This window comes from Salmo trutta, unplaced genomic scaffold, assembly GCF_901001165.1.
Source record: "Salmo trutta unplaced genomic scaffold, fSalTru1.1, whole genome shotgun sequence".
Taxonomy (NCBI): Eukaryota; Metazoa; Chordata; class Actinopteri; order Salmoniformes; family Salmonidae; genus Salmo; species Salmo trutta.
This window is the reverse complement of record NW_021823319.1, coordinates 1,019,401-1,038,975: the sequence shown is the minus strand read 5'-3', so window position 1 is coordinate 1,038,975 and position 19,575 is coordinate 1,019,401. Positions and strand designations below refer to the sequence as shown.

Sequence of the window (19,575 nt, the reverse complement as noted above, 5' to 3'; positions counted from 1 at the left end):
TGCCTTAGAGGAAGCCTCACCAATATATTTGACCAAATGAAACTTTAAAAAAAAGTTTTATTCCTTCCTTGTGATGTTTATGTTCAGGCATTCTGAAGGACTACCTACGTGAGCTGCCGTCCTCCCTTATCACCAGGACCTTGTACGAGGTGGTTTTGGAGGCCATGTCTCTGAGACCTCCTCCTTCTCGCTCCTCCCCTGGAACCTCCTCTCCTGGCAGGAGCGAGGGAGATGTACAGCGCTCTCAAAGCACCGTGGCCCTACTGCAATGTCTGCCTGAACCAGAGAGGGTGGGTACATATCTCTCTCTCTGTCAGTCAGTCTGTCTCTCTCTGTCTGTATCTCTCTCTGTCTGTCTCTCTGTATCTCTCTCTGTCTGTCTCTCTGTATCTCTCTCTGTCTGTCTCGTTCTCTCTCTCTGTCAGTCAGTCTGTCTCTGTCTGTCTCTCTGTCTGTCTCTCTCTCTGTCAGTCAGTCTGTCTCTCTCTGCCTGTCTCTCTCTCTGTCTGTCTCTCTGTATCTCTCTGTCTGTCTCTCTTTCTGTCTCTTTGTCTCTCTCTCTGTCTGTCTGTATCTCTCTGTCTGTCTCTCTCTCTGTCAGTCAGTCTGTCTCTCTCTGTCTGTCTCTCTCTCTGTCAGTCAGCCTGTCTCTCTCTCTGTCTGTCTCTCTCTCTGTCTGTCTCTCTCTCTGTATCTCTCTCTCAAATTCCTTAATTTTGGGTCAGTCACAGTGGTCAGTCACAGTGGTCAGGTATTCTGTGGTCAGGTATTCTGCCACTGTGTTCTCTCTGTTTAGGGTCAAATAGCATTCTAGTTTGCTCTGTTTTTTAAAATGAATTCTTTCCAATGTGTCAAGTAATTCTATTTTTGTTTTCTCATGATTTGGTTGGGTCTAATTGTGTTGCTGTCCTGGGGCTCTGTAGGGTGTGTTTGTGTTTGTGAACAGAGCCCCAGGACCAGCTTGCTTAGGGGACTCTTCTCCAGGTTCATCTCTCAGTAGGTGATGGCTCTGTGGGCTCTGTTTGTGTTTGTGAACAGAGCCCCAGGACCAGCTTGCTTAGGGGACTCTTCTCCAGGTTCATCTCTCTGTAGGTGATGACTCTGTGGGGTGTGTTTGTGAACAGAGCCCCAGGACCAGCTTGCTGAGGGGACTCTTCTCCAGGTTCATCTCTCTGTAGGTGATGGCTTTGTTATGGAAGGTTTGGGAATCGCTTCCTTTTAGGTGGTTGTAGAATTTAACATCTCTTTTCTGGATTTTGATAATTAGCGGGTATCAGCCTAATTCTGCTCTGCATGCAATATTTGGTGTTTTACGCTGTACACAGAGAATATTTTTGCAGAATTCTGCATGCAGAGTCTCAATTTGGTGTTTGTCCCATTTTGTGAATTCTTGGTTGGTGAGCGGACCCCAGACCTCACAACCATAAAGGGCAATGGGTTCTATAACTGATTCAAGTATTTTCAGCCAGATCCTAATTGGTATGTTGAATTTTATGTTCCTTTTGATGGCATAGAAGGCCCTTCTTGTCTTGTCTCTCAGCTCATTCACAGCTTTGTGGAAGTTACCTGTGGCGCTGATGTTTAGGCCGAGGTATGTATAGTTTTTTGTGTGCTCTAGGGCAACGGTGTGTAGATGGAATTTGTATTTGTGGTCCTGGCGACTGGACCTTTTTGGAACACCATTATTTTTGTCTTACTGAGATTTACTGTCAGGGCCCAGGTCTGTCAGGGCCCAGGTCTGTCAGGGCCCAGGTCTGTCAAGGCCCAGGTCTGTCAGGGCCCAGGTCTGACAGGGCCCAGGTCTGACAGGGCCCAGGTCTGACAGGGCCCAGGTCTGACAGAATCTGTACAGAAGATCTAGGTGCTGCTGTAGGTCCTCCTTGGTTGGTGACAGAAGCAACAGATCATCAGCAAACAGTAGACATTTGACTTCAGATTCTAGCAGGGTGAGGGCCGGGTGCTGCAGACTGTTCTAGTGCCCTCTCCAATTCATTATATATATATATATATATTGAAGCGGGTGGGGCTTAAGCTGCATCCCTGTCTCACCCCTCGGCCATGTGGAATGAAATGTGTGTGTTTTTTGCCAATCTTAACCGCAAAATTGTTGTGTACATGGATTTTATAATGTCATGTTTTTCCCACAACACCAATTTCCATCAATTTGTATAGCAAACCCTCATGCCAAATTGAGTCGAATGCTTTTTTTAAATCAACAAAAGCATGAAAAGGCTTTGCGTTTGTTTTGGTTTGTTTGTCAATTAGGGTGTGCAGGGTGAATATTTGACATTTGCTCAGTACATTGTTTTTGCTGAGGAAATGTACGAGTCTGCTGTTAATGATAATGCAGAGGATTTTCCCAAGGTTGCTGTTGACGCATATCCCACGGTAGTTATTGGAGTCAAATTTGTCTCCACTTTTGTGGATTGTGGTGATCAATCCTTGGTTCAGAGGCTTAGGTAAGGTTAGCTAGAGTTAGGAAGGGTTAGGTAGGGTTCACAGAGGGTTAGCTAGGGTTAGCTAGGGTTAGGTAGGGTTCACAGAGGGTTAGCTAGGGTTAGCTAGGGTTAGCTAGGGTTAGGTAGGGTTCACAGAGGGTTAGATAGGGTTAGGTAGGGTTAGGTAGGGTTCACAGAGGGTTAGATAGGGTTAGGTAGGGTTCACAGAGGGTTAGATAGGGTTAGCTAGGGTTAGCTAGGGTTAGCTAGGGTTAGCTAGGGTTAGCTAGGGTTAGCTAGGGTTAGGTAGGGTTCACAGAGGGTTAGATAGGGTTAGGTAGGGTTAGGTAGGGTTAACAGAGGGTTAGGTAGGGTTAGGTGGGTTAGGTAGGGTTAGGGAGGGTTCGGGAGGGTTAGGTAGGGTTAGATAGGGTTAGGTAGGTTAGATAGGGTTAGGAAGGGTTCACAGAGGGTTCACAGAGGGTTAGGTAAGTTAGATAGGGTTAGGTAGGGTTAGATAGGATTAGGTAGGGTTAGGTAGGGTCACAGTGGGTTAGGTAAGTTAGATAGGGTTAGATAGGGTTAGATAGGGTTAGATAGGGTTAGATAGGGTTCACAGAGGGTTAGGTAAGTTAGATAGGGTTAGATAGGGTTAGATAGGGTTAGGTAGGGTTAGGTAGGGTCACAGTGGGTTAGGTAAGTTAGATAGGGTTAGATAGGGCTAGATAGGGTTAGATAGGGTTAGGTAGGGTTAGGTAGGGTCACAGTGGGTTAGGTAAGTTAGATAGGGTTAGATAGGGTTAGATAGGGTTCACAGAGGGTTAGGTAGGGTTAGGTAGGGTTAGATAGGGTTCACAGAGGGTTAGGGTTAGGTAGGGTTAGGTAGGTTAGGTAGGGTTAGGTAGGGTTAGGTAGGGTTAGGTAGGGTTAGGTAGGGTTAGGCAGGGTTAGGCAGGGTTAGGCAGGGTTCACAGAGGGTTAGGTAGGGTTAGGTAGGGTTAGGAAGGGTTCACAGAGGGTTAGGTAGGGTTAGATAGGGTTAGATAGGGTTAGATAGGGTTCACAGAGGGTTAGGGTTAGGTAGGGTTAGGTAGGGTTAGGTAGGGTTAGGTAGGGTTAGATAGGGTTAGATAGGGTTCACAGAGGGTTAGGTAGGGTTAGATAGGGTTAGATAGGGTTAGGTAGGGTTAGGAAGGGTTCACAGAGGGTTAGGTAGGGTTAGGTAGGGTTCACAGATAGGGTTAGGTAGGGTTAGATAGGGTTAGGAAGGGTTCACAGAGGGTTAGGTAGGGTTAGGTAGGGTTAGGTAGGTTAGGTAGGGTTAGGTAGGTTAGGTAGGGTTAGGTAGGTTAGGGAGGGTTAGGTAGGGTTAGGTAGGGTGAGATAGGGTTAGGTAGGTTAGATAGGGTTAGGTAGGTTAGATAGGGTTAGGTAGGGTTAGGTAGGGTTAGGTAGGGTGAGATAGGGTTAGGTAGGGTGAGATAGGGTTAGGTAGGGTGAGATAGGGTGAGATAGGGTTAGGTAGGGTTAGGTAGGGTTAGGAGGGTTAGATAGGGTTAGGTAGGGTTAGGTAGGGTGAGATAGGGTTAGGTAGGTTAGATAGGGTTAGGTAGGGTTAGGTAGGGTTAGATAGGGTTAGGTAGGTTAGATAGGGTTAGGTAGGGTTAGATAGGGTTAGGTAGGGTTAGGTGGGTTAGGTAGGGTTAGATAGGGTTAGGTAGGGTTAGGTAGGGTGAGATAGGGTTAGGTAGGGTGAGATAGGGTTAGGTAGGGTTAGGTGGGTTAGATAGGGTTAGATAGGGTTAGGTAGGGTTAGATAGGGTTAGGTAGGGTTAGGTAGGGTTAGATCGCGTTAACAGAGGGTTAACAGAGGGTTAGATAGGGTTAGGTAGGGTTAGGTAGGGTTAGGTGGGGTTAGATGGGGTTAGATGGGGTTAGATGGGGTTAGATGGGGTTAGGTAGGGTTAGGTAGGGTTAGATGGGGTTAGGTAGGGTTAGATGGGGTTAGATAGGGTTAGGTAGGTTAGATAGGGTTAGGTAGGGTTAGGTAGGGTTAGGTAGGGTTAGATAGGGTTAGGTAGGTTAGATAGGGTTAGGTAGGGTTAGGTAGGGTTAGGTAGGGTTAGGTAGGTTAGATAGGGTTAGGTAGGTTAGATAGGGTTAGGTAGGGTTAGGTAGGGTTAGGTAGGGTTAGGTAGGGTTAGATAGGGTTAGATATGGTTAGGTGGGGTTAGGTGGGGTTAGATGGGGTTAGGTAGGGTTAGGTGGGTTAGATATGGTTAGATAGGGTTAGGTAGGGTTAGGTAGGGTTAGGTAGGTTAGATAGGGTTAGGTAGGTTAGATAGGGTTAGGTAGGTTAGATAGGGTTAGGTAGGGTTAGGTAGGGTGAGATAGGGTTAGATAGGGTTAGGTAGGGTTAGGTAGGGTTAGGTAGGGTTAGATAGGGTTAACAGAGTGTTAGATAGGGTTCGGTAGGGTTAGGTAGGGTTAGATAGGGTTAACAGAGGGTTAGGTAGGGTTAGATAGGGTTAGATAGGGTTAGATAGGGTTAGATGGGGTTAGGTAGGGTTAGATATGGTTAGATAGGGTTAGATAGGGTTAGGTAGGGTTAGATGGGGTTAGGTAGGGTTAGGTGGGTTAGGTAGGGTTAGATGGGGTTAGATGGGGTTAGATGGGGTTAGATGGGGTTAGGTAGGGTTAGATGGGGTTAGGTAGGTTAGGTAGGGTTAGGTAGGGTTAGATAGGGTTAGATAGGGTTAGGTAGGGTTAGGTAGGGTTAGATAGGGTTAGGTGGGGTTAGATGGGGTTAGGTAGGGTTAGGTGGGTTACATAGGGTTAGGTGGGGTTAGGTAGGGTTAGGTAGGGTTAGATATGGTTAGATATGGTTAGGTAGGTTAGATATGGTTAGATAGGGTTAGGTAGGTTAGGTAGGGTTAGATAGGGTTAGATAGGGTTAGGTAGGTTAGATAGGGTTAGGTAGGGATAGGTAGGGTTAGGTAGGGTTAGATAGGGTTAGATAGGGTTAGATATGGTAGGGTTAGATATGGTTAGGTAGGTTAGATAGGGTTAGATAGGGTTAGATAGGGTTAGGTAGGGTTAGGTAGGGTTAGGTAGGTTAGATAGGGTTAGATAGGGTTAGGTAGGGTTAGATATGGTAGGGTTAGGTAGGGTTAGGTAGGGTTAGGTAGGGTTAGGTAGGTTAGATAGGGTTAGGTAGGGTTAGGTAGGGTTAGATATGGTAGGGTTAGGTAGGGTTAGGTAGGGTTAGGTAGGGTTAGGTAGGGTTAGGTAGGGTTAGATAGGGTTAGATAGGGTTAGATAGGGTTAGGTAGGGTTAGGTAGGGTTAGATATGGTTAGGTAGGGTTAGATATGGTAGGGTTAGGTAGAGTTAGGTAGGGTTAGATAGGGTTAGGTAGGGTTAGATATGGTTAGGTAGGGTTAGATATGGTTAGGTAGGGTTAGGTAGGGTTAGGTTGGGTTAGGTAGGGTTAGGTAGGGTTAGGTAGGGTTAGGTAGGGTTAGGTTGGGTTAGGTAGGGTTAGGTAGGGTTAGGTAGGGTTAGGTAGGGTTAGGTAGGTTAGGTAGGGTTAGGTAGGGTTAGGTAGGGTTAGATAGGGTTAGATAGGGTTAGGTAGGGTTAGATATGGTAGGGTTAGGTAGGGTTAGGTAGGGTTAGGTTGTCTGTAACTCTGCTGTCTCTAGACCTTCCTATTCTATCCAACTCTCTCCTCTGTCTCCTCCCTAGACCTTCCTATTCTATCTAACTCTCTCCTCTGTCTCCTCCCTCCTCCAGACAACCTTCTCCTGAACCCGTTGGCATCCTACAGTCACTCTAACCCTCTAACTCTACTGTCTCAACCCCCTCTCTCTCCCCTCCCCTCTTCTCTCCCCTCCCCTCTTCTCTCCCCTACCCTCCCCTCTTCTCTCCCCTCTCTCCAGTCCCCCCTGTCCCTCCTCCAGTCCTCCCTGTCTAACCCTCTTCTCTCTCCCATCTCTCCAGTCCCCCCTGTCTCTCCAGTCCCCCTGTCCCTCCTCCAGTCCTCCCTGTCTAACCCTCTTCTCTCTCCCCTCTCTCCAGTCCCCCCTGTCCCTCCCCCAGTCCTCCCTGTCTAATCCTCTTCTCTCTCCTCTCTCCAGTCCTCCCTGTCTAATCCTCTCTCCAGTCCCCCCTGTCCCTCCTCCAGTCCTCCCTGTCTAATCCTCTCTCCAGTCCCCCCTGTCCCTCCTCCAGTCCTCCCTGTCTAATCCTCTTCTCTCTCCCCTCTCTCCAGTCCCCCCTGTCTCTCCAGTCCCCCCTGTCCCTCCTCCAGTCCTCCCTGTCTAACCCTCTTCTCTCTCCCCTCTCTCCAGTCCCCCCTGTCCCTCCCCCAGTCCTCCCTGTCTAATCCTCTCTCCAGTCCCCCCTGTCCCTCCTCCAGTCCTCCCTGTCTAACCCTCTTCTCTCTCCCCTCTCTCCAGTCCCCCCTGTCCCTCCCCCAGTCCTCCCTGTCTAATCCTCTTCTCTCTCCTCTCTCCAGTCCTCCCTGTCTAATCCTCTCTCCAGTCCCCCCTGTCCCTCCTCCAGTCCTCCCTGTCTAATCCTCTTCTCTCTCCCCTCTCTCCAGTCCCCCCTGTCTCTCCAGTCCCCCCTGTCCCTCCTCCAGTCCTCCCTGTCTAACCCTCTTCTCTCTCCCCTCTCTCCAGTCCCCCCTGTCCCTCCCCCAGTCCTCCCTGTCTAATCCTCTCTCCAGTCCCCCCTGTCCCTCCTCCAGTCCTCCCTGTCTAATCCTCTTCTCTCTCCCCTCTCTCCAGTCCCCCCTGTCTCTCCAGTCCCCCCTGTCCCTCCTCCAGTCCTCCCTGTCTAACCCTCTTCTCTCTCCCCTCTCTCCAGTCCCCCCTGTCCCTCCCCCAGTCCTCCCTGTCTAATCCTCTCTCCAGTCCCCCCTGTCCCTCCTCCAGTCCTCCCTGTCTAACCCTCTTCTCTCTCCCCTCTCTCCAGTCCCCCCTGTCCCTCCCCCAGTCCTCCCTGTCTAATCCTCTCTCCAGTCCCCCCTGTCCCTCCTCCAGTCCTCCCTGTCTAATCCTCTTCTCTCTCCCCTCTCTCCAGTCCCCCCTGTCCCTCCCCCAGTCCTCCCTGTCTAAGCCTCTTCTCTCTCCCCTCTCTCCAGTCCCCCCTGTCCCTCCCCCAGTCCTCCCTGTCTAAGCCTCTTCTCTCTCCCCTCTCTCCAGGCCACCCTGTCCTCCCTGTCTAAGCCTCTTCTCTCTCCTCTCTCTCCAGTCCTCCCTGTCTAAGCCTCTCCTCTCCCCTCTCTCCAGGCCACCCTGTCCTCCCTGTCTAACCCTCTCCTCTCTCCCCTCTCTCCAGTCCTCCCTGTCTAACCCTCTTCTCTCTCCCCTCTCTCCAGTCCCCCCTGTCCCTCCCCCAGTCCTCCCTGTCTAACCCTCTTCTCTCTCCCCTCTCTCCAGTCCCCCCTGTCCCTCCCCCAGTCCTCCCTGTCTAACCCTCTTCTCTCTCCCCTCTCTCCAGGCCACCCTCTCGCTGCTCCTGGACCATCTGAGCCTTGTTGCCTCCTACAGTGACTGTAACCGGATGAACTGTCAGAACCTGGCTGTGTGTTTCGGCCCGGTGCTCCTAACCCCAACCCAGGAGTCCTGGAGACCCACTGCACCAGGACAGGGAGGGCAGGTCGGCCACGGGGGGAGCTGTGGAAGGGGCGGACGGAGTTTTGCTCACAGTGAGGAGATCGCCAGTGCTGTGGACTTCAAGAGACACATCGAGGCCTTGCATTACCTGCTGCAGCTTTGGCCCAGTAAGTGTCTGTTGGTGTCGCGGCTGTTCGAAGGAGCGGACCAAAATGCAGCGTGTTCGTAGTTCCACATATTTGACTTCAATCGTGAAACTGAATGCAATACACATAAATACTTGGAAAAACACAACAACAAACAACAACAACAAACCGGGACACAGAGAGGAAAACACACTACTCAAAAGATAATCACCCACAAAACAGGAAGAGAAAAAAAACCCTACTTAAATATGATCTCTAATCAGAGGCAATGAGGATCAGCTGCCTCCAATTAGAGATCAACCCCAAACAATCCCAACATAGAAATAGAAAAAACTAGAACTTAAACATAGAAAAGGAAAACTTGGAACAACCCCAAAACACCCCCTGTCACTCCCTGCCCTACTCTACTATAGAAAATGACATCTTACTAGGGTCAGGACGTGACAGTTGGTACAAATTAGGCCGACATATCCAACGGGCCAAACTGATGGATATGACCTCATTACAACCAGAGAAATAGCTTTGTTACGTCATTTCAACCAGTCTTCCTGTTTGGTAGTGATGCTGTACCTTCCTGCTTGGTAGTGATGCTGTACCTTCCTGCTTGGTAGTGATACTGTACCTTCCTGCTTGGTAGTGATGCTGTACCTTCCTGCTTGGTAGTGATACTGTACCTTCCTGCTTGGTAGTGATGCTGTACCTTCCTGCTTGGTAGTGATACTGTACCTTCCTGCTTGGTAGTGATGCTGTACCTTCCTGCTTGGTAGTGATACTGTACCTTCCTGCTTGGTAGTGATGCTGTACCTTCCTGCTTGGTAGTGATACTGTACCTTCCTGCTTAGTAGTGATACTGTACCTTCCTGCTTGGTAGTGATGCTGTACCTTCCTGCTTGGTAGTGATGCTGTACCTTGCCGCTTGGTAGTGATGCTGTACCTTCCTGCTTGGTAGTGATACTGTACCTTCCTGCTTGGTAGTGATACTGTACCTTCCTGCTTGGTAGTGATACTGTACCTTCCTGCTTGGTAGTGATACTGTACCTTCCTGCTTGGTAGTGATACTGTACCTTCCTGCTTGGTAGTGATGCTGTACCTTCCTGCTTGGTAGTGATACTGTACCTTCCTGCTTGGTAGTGATACTGTACCTTCCTGCTTGGTAGTGATGCTGTACCTTCCTGCTTGGTAGTGATGCTGTACCTTCCTGCTTGGTAGTGATGCTGTACCTTCCTGCTTGGTAGTGATGCTGTACCTTCCTGCTTGGTAGTGATGCTGTACCTTCCTGCTTGGTAGTGATGCTGTACCTTCCTGCTTGGTAGTGATACTGTACCTTCCTGCTTGGTAGTGATGCTGTACCTTCCTGCTTGGTAGTGATGCTGTACCTTCCTGCTTGGTAGTGATACTGTACCTTCCTGCTTGGTAGTGATACTGTACCTTCCTGCTTGGTAGTGATACTGTACCTTCCTGCTTGGTAGTGATACTGTACCTTCCTGCTTGGTAGTGATACTGTACCTTCCTGCTTGGTAGTGATACTGTACCTTCCTGCTTGGTAGTGATGCTGTACCTTCCTGCTTGGTAGTGATGCTGTACCTTCCTGTTTGGTAGTGATACTGTACCTTCCTGCTTGGGAGTGATGCTGTACCTTCCTGCTTGGGAGTGATACTGTACCTTGCCGCTTGGTAGTGATGCTGTACCTTCCTGCTTGGTAGTGATACTGTACCTTCCTGCTTGGTAGTGATGCTGTACCTTCCTGCTTGGTAGTGATACTGTACCTTCCTGCTTGGTAGTGATGCTGTACCTTCCTGCTTGGTAGTGATGCTGTACCTTCCTGCTTGGTAGTGATGCTGTACCTTCCTGCTTGGTAGTGATACTGTACTATAAAATGCCTGTCACGGTTGTCGTAGTGATGAGACCAAAACGCGGCAGGGAAATGTATACTCATCTTCTTTATTATGAGGAAAGAAGGAAAATCCAAAAATAAACACGTATACAAGAAATAAACACACCGACGATAAACAGTCCTGCAAGGCTTGACGCTATACACGGAACAATCTCCCACAAACACTAAACCAAACACATACCCATATATAGGACTCTCAATCAGAGGCAACGAGAAAGCACCTGCCTCCAATTGAGAGTCCAACCCCACATTAACCTACACATAGAAATACCACAACCCAGAAAGAACATAGAAGTACAAAACATAGAACATAAACCAAAACCCGGAAAATCATAAATCAAACACCCTACTACAAAATCACCACCCCGACCCACATAAAACAAATACCCTCTGCCACGTCCTGACCAAAATACTAATCAACTACTCCCTCTGCTGGTCAGGACTTCGTAACGTATTCAGATCCCTTGACTTATTCCACATTTTGTTACGTTATTCCACATTTTGTTACAGCCTTATTCTAAAATGTATTACTTCGTTTTTTTCCTCATCAATCGACAGACAATACCCCATAATGACAAAGCAAAAATAGTTTAAAAAATAATAATTTAGCAAATTTTTCAATATAAAAAACTGAAATATCACATTTACAGAAGTATTCAGACCCTTTACTCAGTACTTTGTTGAAGCACCTTTGGCAGCGATTACAGCCTTGAGTCTTCTTGGGTACGACGCTACAAGCTTGGTACACCTGTATTTGGGGAGTTTCTCCCATTCTTCTCTGCAGATCCTCTCAAGCTCAGTCATGTTGGAGGGGGAGTGTCGCTGAATGTTCGATCGGGTTCATGTCCGGGCTCTGGCTGGGCCACTCAAGGACATTCAGAGACTTGTCCCGAAGCCACTCCTGCATTGTCTTAGCTGTGTGCTTAGGGTTGTTGTCCTGTTGGAAGGTGAACCTTCGCTCCAGTCTGAGGTCCTGAGCACTCTGGAGCAGGTTTTCATCAAGGATATTTCTGTACTTTGCTCTGTTCATCTTTTCCTCGATCCTGACTAGTCTCCCAGTCCCTGCCTCCGAAAAACATCTCCACAGCATGATGCTGCCACCACCATGCTTCACCGTAGGGATGGTGCCAGGTTTCCTCCAGATGTGATGCTTGGCATTCAGTCCAAAGAGTTCAATCTTGGTTTCATCAGACCAGAGAATCTTGTTTCTCATGGTCTGAGAGTTCTTTAGGTGACATTTGGCAAACTCCAAGCGGGCTGTCATGTGCCTTTTACTGGGGAGTGGCTTCCGTCTGGCCACTCTACCATAAAGGCCTGATTGGTGAAGTGCTGCAAAGATGGTTGTCCTTCTGGAAGGTTCTCCCATCTCCACAGAGGAACTCTGGAGCTCTGTCAGGGTGACCATCGGGTTCTTGGTCATCTCCCTGATAAAGACCCTTTTCCCCCGATTGCTCAGTTTGGCCGGGCGGCCAGCTCTAGGAAGAGTCTTGGTGGTTCTGAACTTCTTCCATTTAAGAATGATGGAGGCCACTGTGTTCTTGGGGACCTTCAATGCTGTTGAAATGATTTGGTTCCCTTCCCCAGATCTTTGTCTCGACACAATCCTGTCTCGGAGCTCTATGGACAATTCCTTTGACCTCATGGCTTGGTTTTTGCTCTGACATGCACTGTCAACTGTGGGACCTTATATAGACAGGTGTGTGCCTTTCCAAATCATGTCCAATCAATTGAATTTACCACAGGTGGACTCCAAACAAGTTGTAGAAACATCTCAAGGATGATTAATGGAAACAGGATGCATCTGAGCTCAATTTCGAGTCTCATAGCAAAGGGTCTGAAGTCTGAATGCTTATTGTAAATAAGGTATTTCAGTTTTTTAAGTAATCTTTTTATTTTTACCCGTTACGCACTACAGCACTCGCGGGTCCCGTTCCGTGAGCTTGTGGTCTACCACTTCGCTGCTGAGCCGTTGTTGCTCCTAGACGTTTCCACTTCACAATAACAGCACTTACAGTTGACCAGGGCAGCTCTAGCAGGGCAGATAATTTGACGAACTGACTTGTTGGAAAGGTGTCACCCTGACTCTCGGGGGCTCCCGAGTGGCGCAGCGGTCTAAGGCACTGCATCTCTGTGCTTGAGGCGTCACTGCAGACCCTGGTTCGATTCCAGGCTGTATCACAACCGGCCATCATTGGGCGGCACACAATTGGCCCAGCGTCGTCTGGGGTTAGGTCGTCATTGTAAATAAGAATTTGTTCTTAACTGACTTGCCTAGTTAAATAAAGGTTAAATAAAAAATTCTCATAAAAATGTAAATGATTGTGTCACTGAGCTCTTCAGTAAGGCCATTCTAATGCCAATGTTTGTCTATGGAGATTGCATGGCTGTGTGCTCGATTTTATACAGCTGTCAGCAAAGGGTGTGGCTGAAAAAGTATGTGGACACCCCTTCAAATGAGTGGATTTGGCTATTTCAGCCACACCCGTTGCTGACAGGTGTATAAAATCGAGCACGCAGCCATGCAATCTCCATAGACAAACATTGACAGTGACTTTCGACGTTTACTATTTTCCTTCAAATGAGTGGATATATATATATATTTGATTTGCAACAGTGGGATGTGTTTAGAACGTTTAACACTGGGTTTGACACCTTTCTTCTCTTTGCTTCCTCACTCCTTAGTTCCCACAGACAGAGTGACAGACAACTCTCCCACCCTCCTCCAGCCCTCCTCCAGTTCAGACGTGCCTCCTTCCCTTCCCAGCCCCATGCCCCATAACCCCCTGCGGCGGCGCTGCCAGCGTGGCCTGTCGCTGCCTCTGGACCTCCCGGGGGACGAAGTGGGCGTGGTGTCGCGACGTGGGCGGGGCCGACTGGAGAGCCCGCCCTGTAACCGGTACGCTGGCGACTGGAGCGTGTGTGGGCGGGACATTCTGTCCGGAGGGGACGCGGACTACGATGAGGTGGCAGGGAGCGACAGTGAGGAAGAGGAGGAAGAGAGGGAGGTGAAGAAGGTGGAGTGGACTCAGTACGTAGACGACTTAGTCCTGGATTTTGACGCCCCGTTTACCTGCAGACTTAGTCTCAAAGACTTTGATACGCTGATATCAGACCTGGAGAGAGAGCTGTCCAAACAGATCAACATCTGTCTCTGAGAGGGAGAGGGAGGAGAGGAGGGGGAGAAGAGGAGAGGGGAGAGGAGAGGAGAGGAGGGGAGGAGAGAGGAGAGGAGGGGAGGAGAGAGGAGGGGAGGAGAGGAGAGAGAGCTGTCCAAACAGATCAACATCTGTCTCTGAGAGGGAGGAGAGGAGGGGGAGAAGAGGAGAGGGGAGAGGAGAGGAGAGGAGGGGAGGAGAGAGGAGAGGAGGGGAGGAGAGAGGAGAAGAGGAGGAGAGGAGAGAAGAGGAGAGGGGAGGGGAGGGGAGGAGAGAGGAGGAGAGAAGAGAGGAGGGGAGAGGAGAAGAGAGGAGGGGAGGGGAGGGGAGAGAAGAGGAGAGGAAGGGAGGAGGAGAGAGACAGATAGTATTATTGAAGGTCAGGAAATTCTAGTCTTTATTAGGAAATGACCAAAGAAAGACGACAAGCAATGGTATTTGCTTCAGTAATGTTGAAGTGTATTTAACTGTTCCAATATGTTTCAAATGCTTCATTCCTGGTGTTTTCTTATTCCAAATGCTGGTTCTTCTAAAAACAAGTGATAACATTATAGTCTTTGATAACACAAGGACACCTTATTTGTAGAGACATCGACCAGCAAAGTTCTAAAAAAAAAATTATCCTTGACAATTCATTGTTTGTAAAATCCTAGTTTCTATGCCATGTAAGGCTGCAATGCTCGCCTGTCAGTTTGACTGTTATAGACGTTTGCTCTGTTTTGTTGTCAGTCAAATGTTTGTGCCAAAAAAGTATTTATTTATTTTTCCCATTCGAAAGAAGTACATTTAAGGTCTATTTTTAGAAGGATTTGTTGATGTAATTCCAATTATTTATTCTCTAAACTCCAGTGAAGGATGAAGGATAGATCTTTATTCATTTTGGACAAATAATGCATTGAAAATGTACAGGACCAGTCAAACGTTTGGACACAGCTACTCATTCAAGGGTTTTTCTTTATTTTTTATTATTTTCTACATTGTAGAATAATAGTGAAGACATCAACACTATGAAATAACACATATGGAATCATGTGGTAACCAAAAAAGTGTTAAAACAAATCCAAATATATTTTATATTTGAGATTCTTCAAAATAGCCACCCTTTGCCTTGATGACAGCTTTGTACACTCTTGGCATTCTCTCAACCAGCTTCTCCTGTAATGCTTTTCCAACAGCCTCGAAGGAGTTCCTACATATGCTGAGCACTTGTTGGCTGCTTTTCCTTCACTCTGCGGTCCAACTCATCCCAAACCATCTCAATTGGGTTGAGGTCGGGTGATTGTGGAGGCCAAGTCATCTGATGCAGCGCTCCATCACTCTCCTTCTTGGTCAAATAGCCCTCACACAGCCTGGAGGGGGGTCATTGCCCTGTTGAAAAACAAATTATAGTTCCACTAAGCGCAAACCAGATAGGATGGTGTTCCGCTGCAGAATGCCTTGAATTCTAAATAAATCACTGACAGCAAAGCACCATCACACCACCTCCTCCATGCTTCACGGTGGGAACTACACATGCAGAGATCATCCGTTCACCTATTCTGCGTCTCACAAAGACACAGCGGTTGGAACCAAAAATCTCAAATTTGAACTCATCAGACCAAAGGTTCAGATTTCCACCGGTCTAATGTCCATTGCTCGTGTTTCTTGGCCCAAGCAAGTCTCTTCTTATTATTGGTGTCCTTTAGTAGTGGTTTCTTTGCAGCAATTCGGCCATGAAGGCCTGATTCACGCGGTCTCCTCTGAACAGTTGATGTTGAGATGTGTCTGTTACTTGAACTCTGTGAAGCATTTATTTGGGCTGCAATTTCTGAGGCCGGTAACTCTAATGAACTTATCCTCTGCAGCAGAGGGAACTCTGGGTCTTCCTTTCCTGTGGTGGTCCTCATGAGAGCCAGTTTCATCATAGCGCTTGATGGTTTTTGCGACTGTACTTGAAGAAACTTTCAAAAGTTCTTGAAATATTCCGTATTGACTGACCTTCCTGTCTTAAAGTAATGATGGACTGTCGTTTCTCTTTGCTTATTTGAGCTGTTCTTGCCATAATATGGACTTGGTCTTTTACCAAATAGGGATATCTTCTGTATACCAACCCTACCTTGTCACAACCCAACTGATTGGCTCAAACGCATTAAGAAGGAAAGAAATTCCACAAATTAACTTTTACCAAGGCACACCTGTTAATTGAAATGCATTCCAGGTGACTACGTCATGAAGCTGGTTGAGAGAATGCCAAGAGTGTGCAAAGCTGTCATCAAGGCAATTTGAAGAATCTCAAATCTCAAATATATTTTGATTTGTTTAGCACTTTTTTGGTTACTACATGATTCCATATGTGTTATTTCCTAGTTTTGATGTCTTCACTATTATTCTACAATGTAGAAAATAGTAAAAATAAAGAAAAACCCTTGAATCAGTAGGTGTCCAAACTTTTGACTGGTACTGTATAAATTACATTTGATTCAGATGTCAAAAAATATACGTTAATTCAAGTATAAATATGTCTGTCAATCAAATTCCAGGTTGATCTTGAGACCTGATTGTGAATGAATGAACTGAGTTGGATTTAGACACGAGCACAAGCCTTCCAGCTGAATTCCAAGACACGCACACACACCAACGACTCATTATAAAACTGGCTTTCAGCTGAATTCCAAGACACACACACACACTCATTATAAAACTGGCTTTCAGCTGAATTCCAGGACACACACACACACCAACGACTCATTATAAAACTGGCTTTCAGCTGAATTCCAAGACACACACACACCAACGACTCATTTTAAAACTGGCTTTCAGCTGAATTCCAAGACACACACACACCAACGACTCATTATAAAACTGGCTTTCAGCTGAATTCCAAGACACACACACACACCAACGACTCATTATAAAACTGGCTTTCAGCTGAATTCCAAGACACACACCAACGACTCATTATAAAACTGGCTTTCAGCTGAATTCCAAGACACACACACACACACACCAACGAGTCATTATAAAACTGGCTTTCAGCTGAATTCCAAGACACACACACACACACCAACGAGTCATTATAAAACTGGCTTTCAGCTGAATTCCAAGACACACACACACACCAACGACTCATTATAAAACTGGCTTTCAGCTGAATTCCAAGACACACACACACACACCAACGACTCATTATAAAACTGTCTTGCACTTCTGTACCAAGTAACAATATAGTAGTAATACTTGTAATATTTTGTTATGTATTTGTATTATTTTGTAATAATTTTTTATATTTTGTATTATTTTGTAATATTTTGCTGCTTTACTCTGCTATACATTGTTGCCGTAAACAGGCATGTTATTGTGATATTTGCGCACGGTACAATCATATTTTAATAAGTGTAATTTTTGAAGCCACGGAAGGAATGCAACAGCCATATTACAGAGGCAGTCGGCTCCAAAAACATTACAACTTCCTGTTTTTTTTGGGGTTTTTTGTGTTTGTGCTGTTTATTGTATAAACAGTATTACATGGTATTGTACATCTACAATAAGCACTTACATTTTGTCGATGTCCTATGCATAATCGTAAACCAAGTGTTAAAATACACTCTTCTCGTTATAACTGGGCAGTATCGTATGCCATACAGTGTTATCAACCCAAAGAAATAAAGCACAGTATTATACTTACAGATGAGTTTGAAGCTTGTCTTCTTCCTGTCCACAGTAGGAACTTGTCTGGGCGAGGAGTCTTCCTGAACAGCTTTTACATAACCACGTCTGCCTCTACAAGATCTCTTTCTCATAGAGGCCTAGTAGTAGTGGCTCCATTCACTAGGAGTTGTTTTATCATGGGGGAACTGCTGCCCTCTGTAGTGGATCCATCCTCTAGGAGTTGTTTTATCATTGGGAACTGCTGCCCTCTGTAGTGGATCCATCCTCTAGGAGTTGTTTTATCATGGGGAACTGCTGCCCTCTGCCCTCTGTAGTGGATCCATCCTCTAGGAGTTGTTTTATCATGGGGAACTGCTGCCCTCTGTAGTGGATCCATCCTCTAGGAGTTGTTTTATCATGGGGAACTGCTGCCCTCTGTAGTGGATCCATCCTCTAGGAGTTGTTTTATCATGGGGAACTGCTGCCCTCTGTAGTGGATCCATCCTCTAGGAGTTGTTTTATCATGGGGAACTGCTGCCCTCTGCCCTCTGTAGTGGATCCATCCTCTAGGAGTTGTTTTATCATGGGGAACTGCTGCCCTCTGTAGTGGATCCATCCTCTAGGAGTTGTTTTATCATGGGGAACTGCTGCCCTCTGTAGTGGATCCATCCTCTAGGAGTTGTTTTATCATGGGGAACTGCTGCCCTCTGTAGTGGATCCATCCTCTAGGAGTTGTTTTATCATGGAGAACTGCTGCCCTCTGTAGTGGATCCATCCTCTAGGAGTTGTTTTATCATGGGGGAACTGCTGCCCTCTGCCCTCTGTAGTGGATCCATCCTCTAGGAGTTGTTTTATCATGGAGAACTGCTGCCCTCTGTAGTGGATCCATCCTCTAGGAGTTGTTTTATCATGGGGAACTGCTGCCCTCTGTAGTGGATCCATCCTCTAGGAGTTGTTTTATCATGGGGGAACTGCTGCCCTCTGTAGTGGATCCATCCTCTAGGAGTTGTTTTATCATGGGGAACTGCTGCCCTCTGCCCTCTGTAGTGGATCCATCCTCTAGGAGTTGTTTTATCATGGGGAACTGCTGCCCTCTGTAGTGGATCCATCCTCTAGGAGTTGATTTATCATGGGGAACTGCTGCCCTCTGCCCTCTGTAGTGGATCCATCCTCTAGGAGTTGTTTTATCATGGAGAACTGCTGACCTCTGCCCTCTGTAGTGGATCCATCCTCTAGGAGTTGTGTTATCATGGAGAACTGCTGACCTCTGTAGTGGATCCATCCTCTAGGAGTTGTTTTATCATGGGGAACTTCTGCCCTCTGTAGTGGATCCATCCTCTAGGAGTTGTTTTATCATGGGGAACTGCTGCCCTCTGTAGTGGATCCATCCTCTAGGAGTTGTTTTATCATGGGGAACTGCTGCCCTCTGTAGTGGATCCATCCTCTAGGAGTTGTTTTATCATGGGGAACTGCTGCCCTCTGTAGTGGATCCATCCTCTAGGAGTTGTTTTATCATGGAGAACTGCTGCCCTCTGTAGTGGATCCATCCTCTAGGAGTTGTTTTATCATGGGGAACTGCTGCCCTCTGCCCTCTGTAGTGGATCCATCCTCTAGGAGTTGTTTTATCATGGGGAACTGCTGCCCTCTGTAGTGGATCCATCCTCTAGGAGTTGTTTTATCATGGGGAACTGCTGCCCTCTGCCCTCTGTAGTGGATCCATCCTCTAGGAGTTGTTTTATCATGGGGAACTGCTGCCCTCTGTAGTGGATCCATCCTCTAGGAGTAGTTTTATCATGGGGCTCCGTTCATCTTTGCCTCGATCGTGACTGGTCTCCCAGTCCCTGCCGCTGAAAAACATCCCCACAGCATGATGCTGCCACCACCATGCTTCACCGTAGGGATGGTGCCATGTTTCTTCCAGACGTGATGCTTAGCATTCAGGCTAAAGAGTTCAATCTTGGTTTCATCAGACCAGAGAATCTTGTTTGTCATGGTCTGAGAGTCTTTAGGTGCCTTTTGGCAAACTCCAAGCGGGCTGTCATGTGCCTTTTACTGAGGAGTGGCTTCCGTCTGGCCACTCCACCATAAAGGCCTGATTGGTGAAGTGCTGCAGAGATGGTTGTCCTTCTGGAAGGTTCTCCCATCTCCACAGAGGGACTCTAGAGCTCTGTCAGAGTGACCATTGGGACCTTGGTCACCTCCCTGACCAAGGCCCTTCTCCCCGATTGCTCAGTTTGGTTACTTATGTAAATAAGGTATTTCTGTTTAACAAATTTTGCCAACATTTCTAAAAACCTGGTTTCGCTTTGTCATTATAGGGTATTGTGTGTAGATTGCTGAGGAAATTGTTCTACGTAATCCATTTTAGAAGAAAGCTGTAATGTAACAAAATGTGGAAAAAGTCCAGGGGTCTGAATACTTTCCAAATGCACGGGATTTAACTCTATGATCTCAGTTAGACAGTCAACACTAGGTGGAACCAGTAATAGACTCTCATTCTGAATGATTTAACTCTATGATCTCAGTTAGACAGTCAACGCTAGGTGGAACCAGTAATAGACTCTCATTCTGAATGATTTAACTCTATGGTCTCAGTTAGACAGTCAACACTAGGTGGAACCAGTAATAGACTCTCATTCTGAATGATTTAACTCTATGATCTCAGTTAGCCCGTCAACACTAGGTGGATCCA

At 47.1% G+C, this 19,575-nt stretch overlaps 1 protein-coding gene across 1 annotated transcript in view; it reads left to right on the top strand.

Moving 5' to 3' along the window:
* The window catches only part of LOC115190099 (rho GTPase-activating protein SYDE1), a 44,983-nt gene extending 31,676 nt beyond the window's left edge, over positions 1-13,307 (top strand). The window contains exons 8-10 of the mRNA XM_029748574.1: positions 88-290; positions 7,946-8,228; positions 12,784-13,307. Coding sequence (XP_029604434.1) covers positions 88-290; positions 7,946-8,228; positions 12,784-13,256 — 959 coding nt within the window. The 3' untranslated portion in view covers positions 13,257-13,307. The remainder of the gene's footprint in view (positions 1-87; positions 291-7,945; positions 8,229-12,783) is intronic.
* The last annotated feature ends 6,268 nt before the right edge of the window (positions 13,308-19,575 follow it).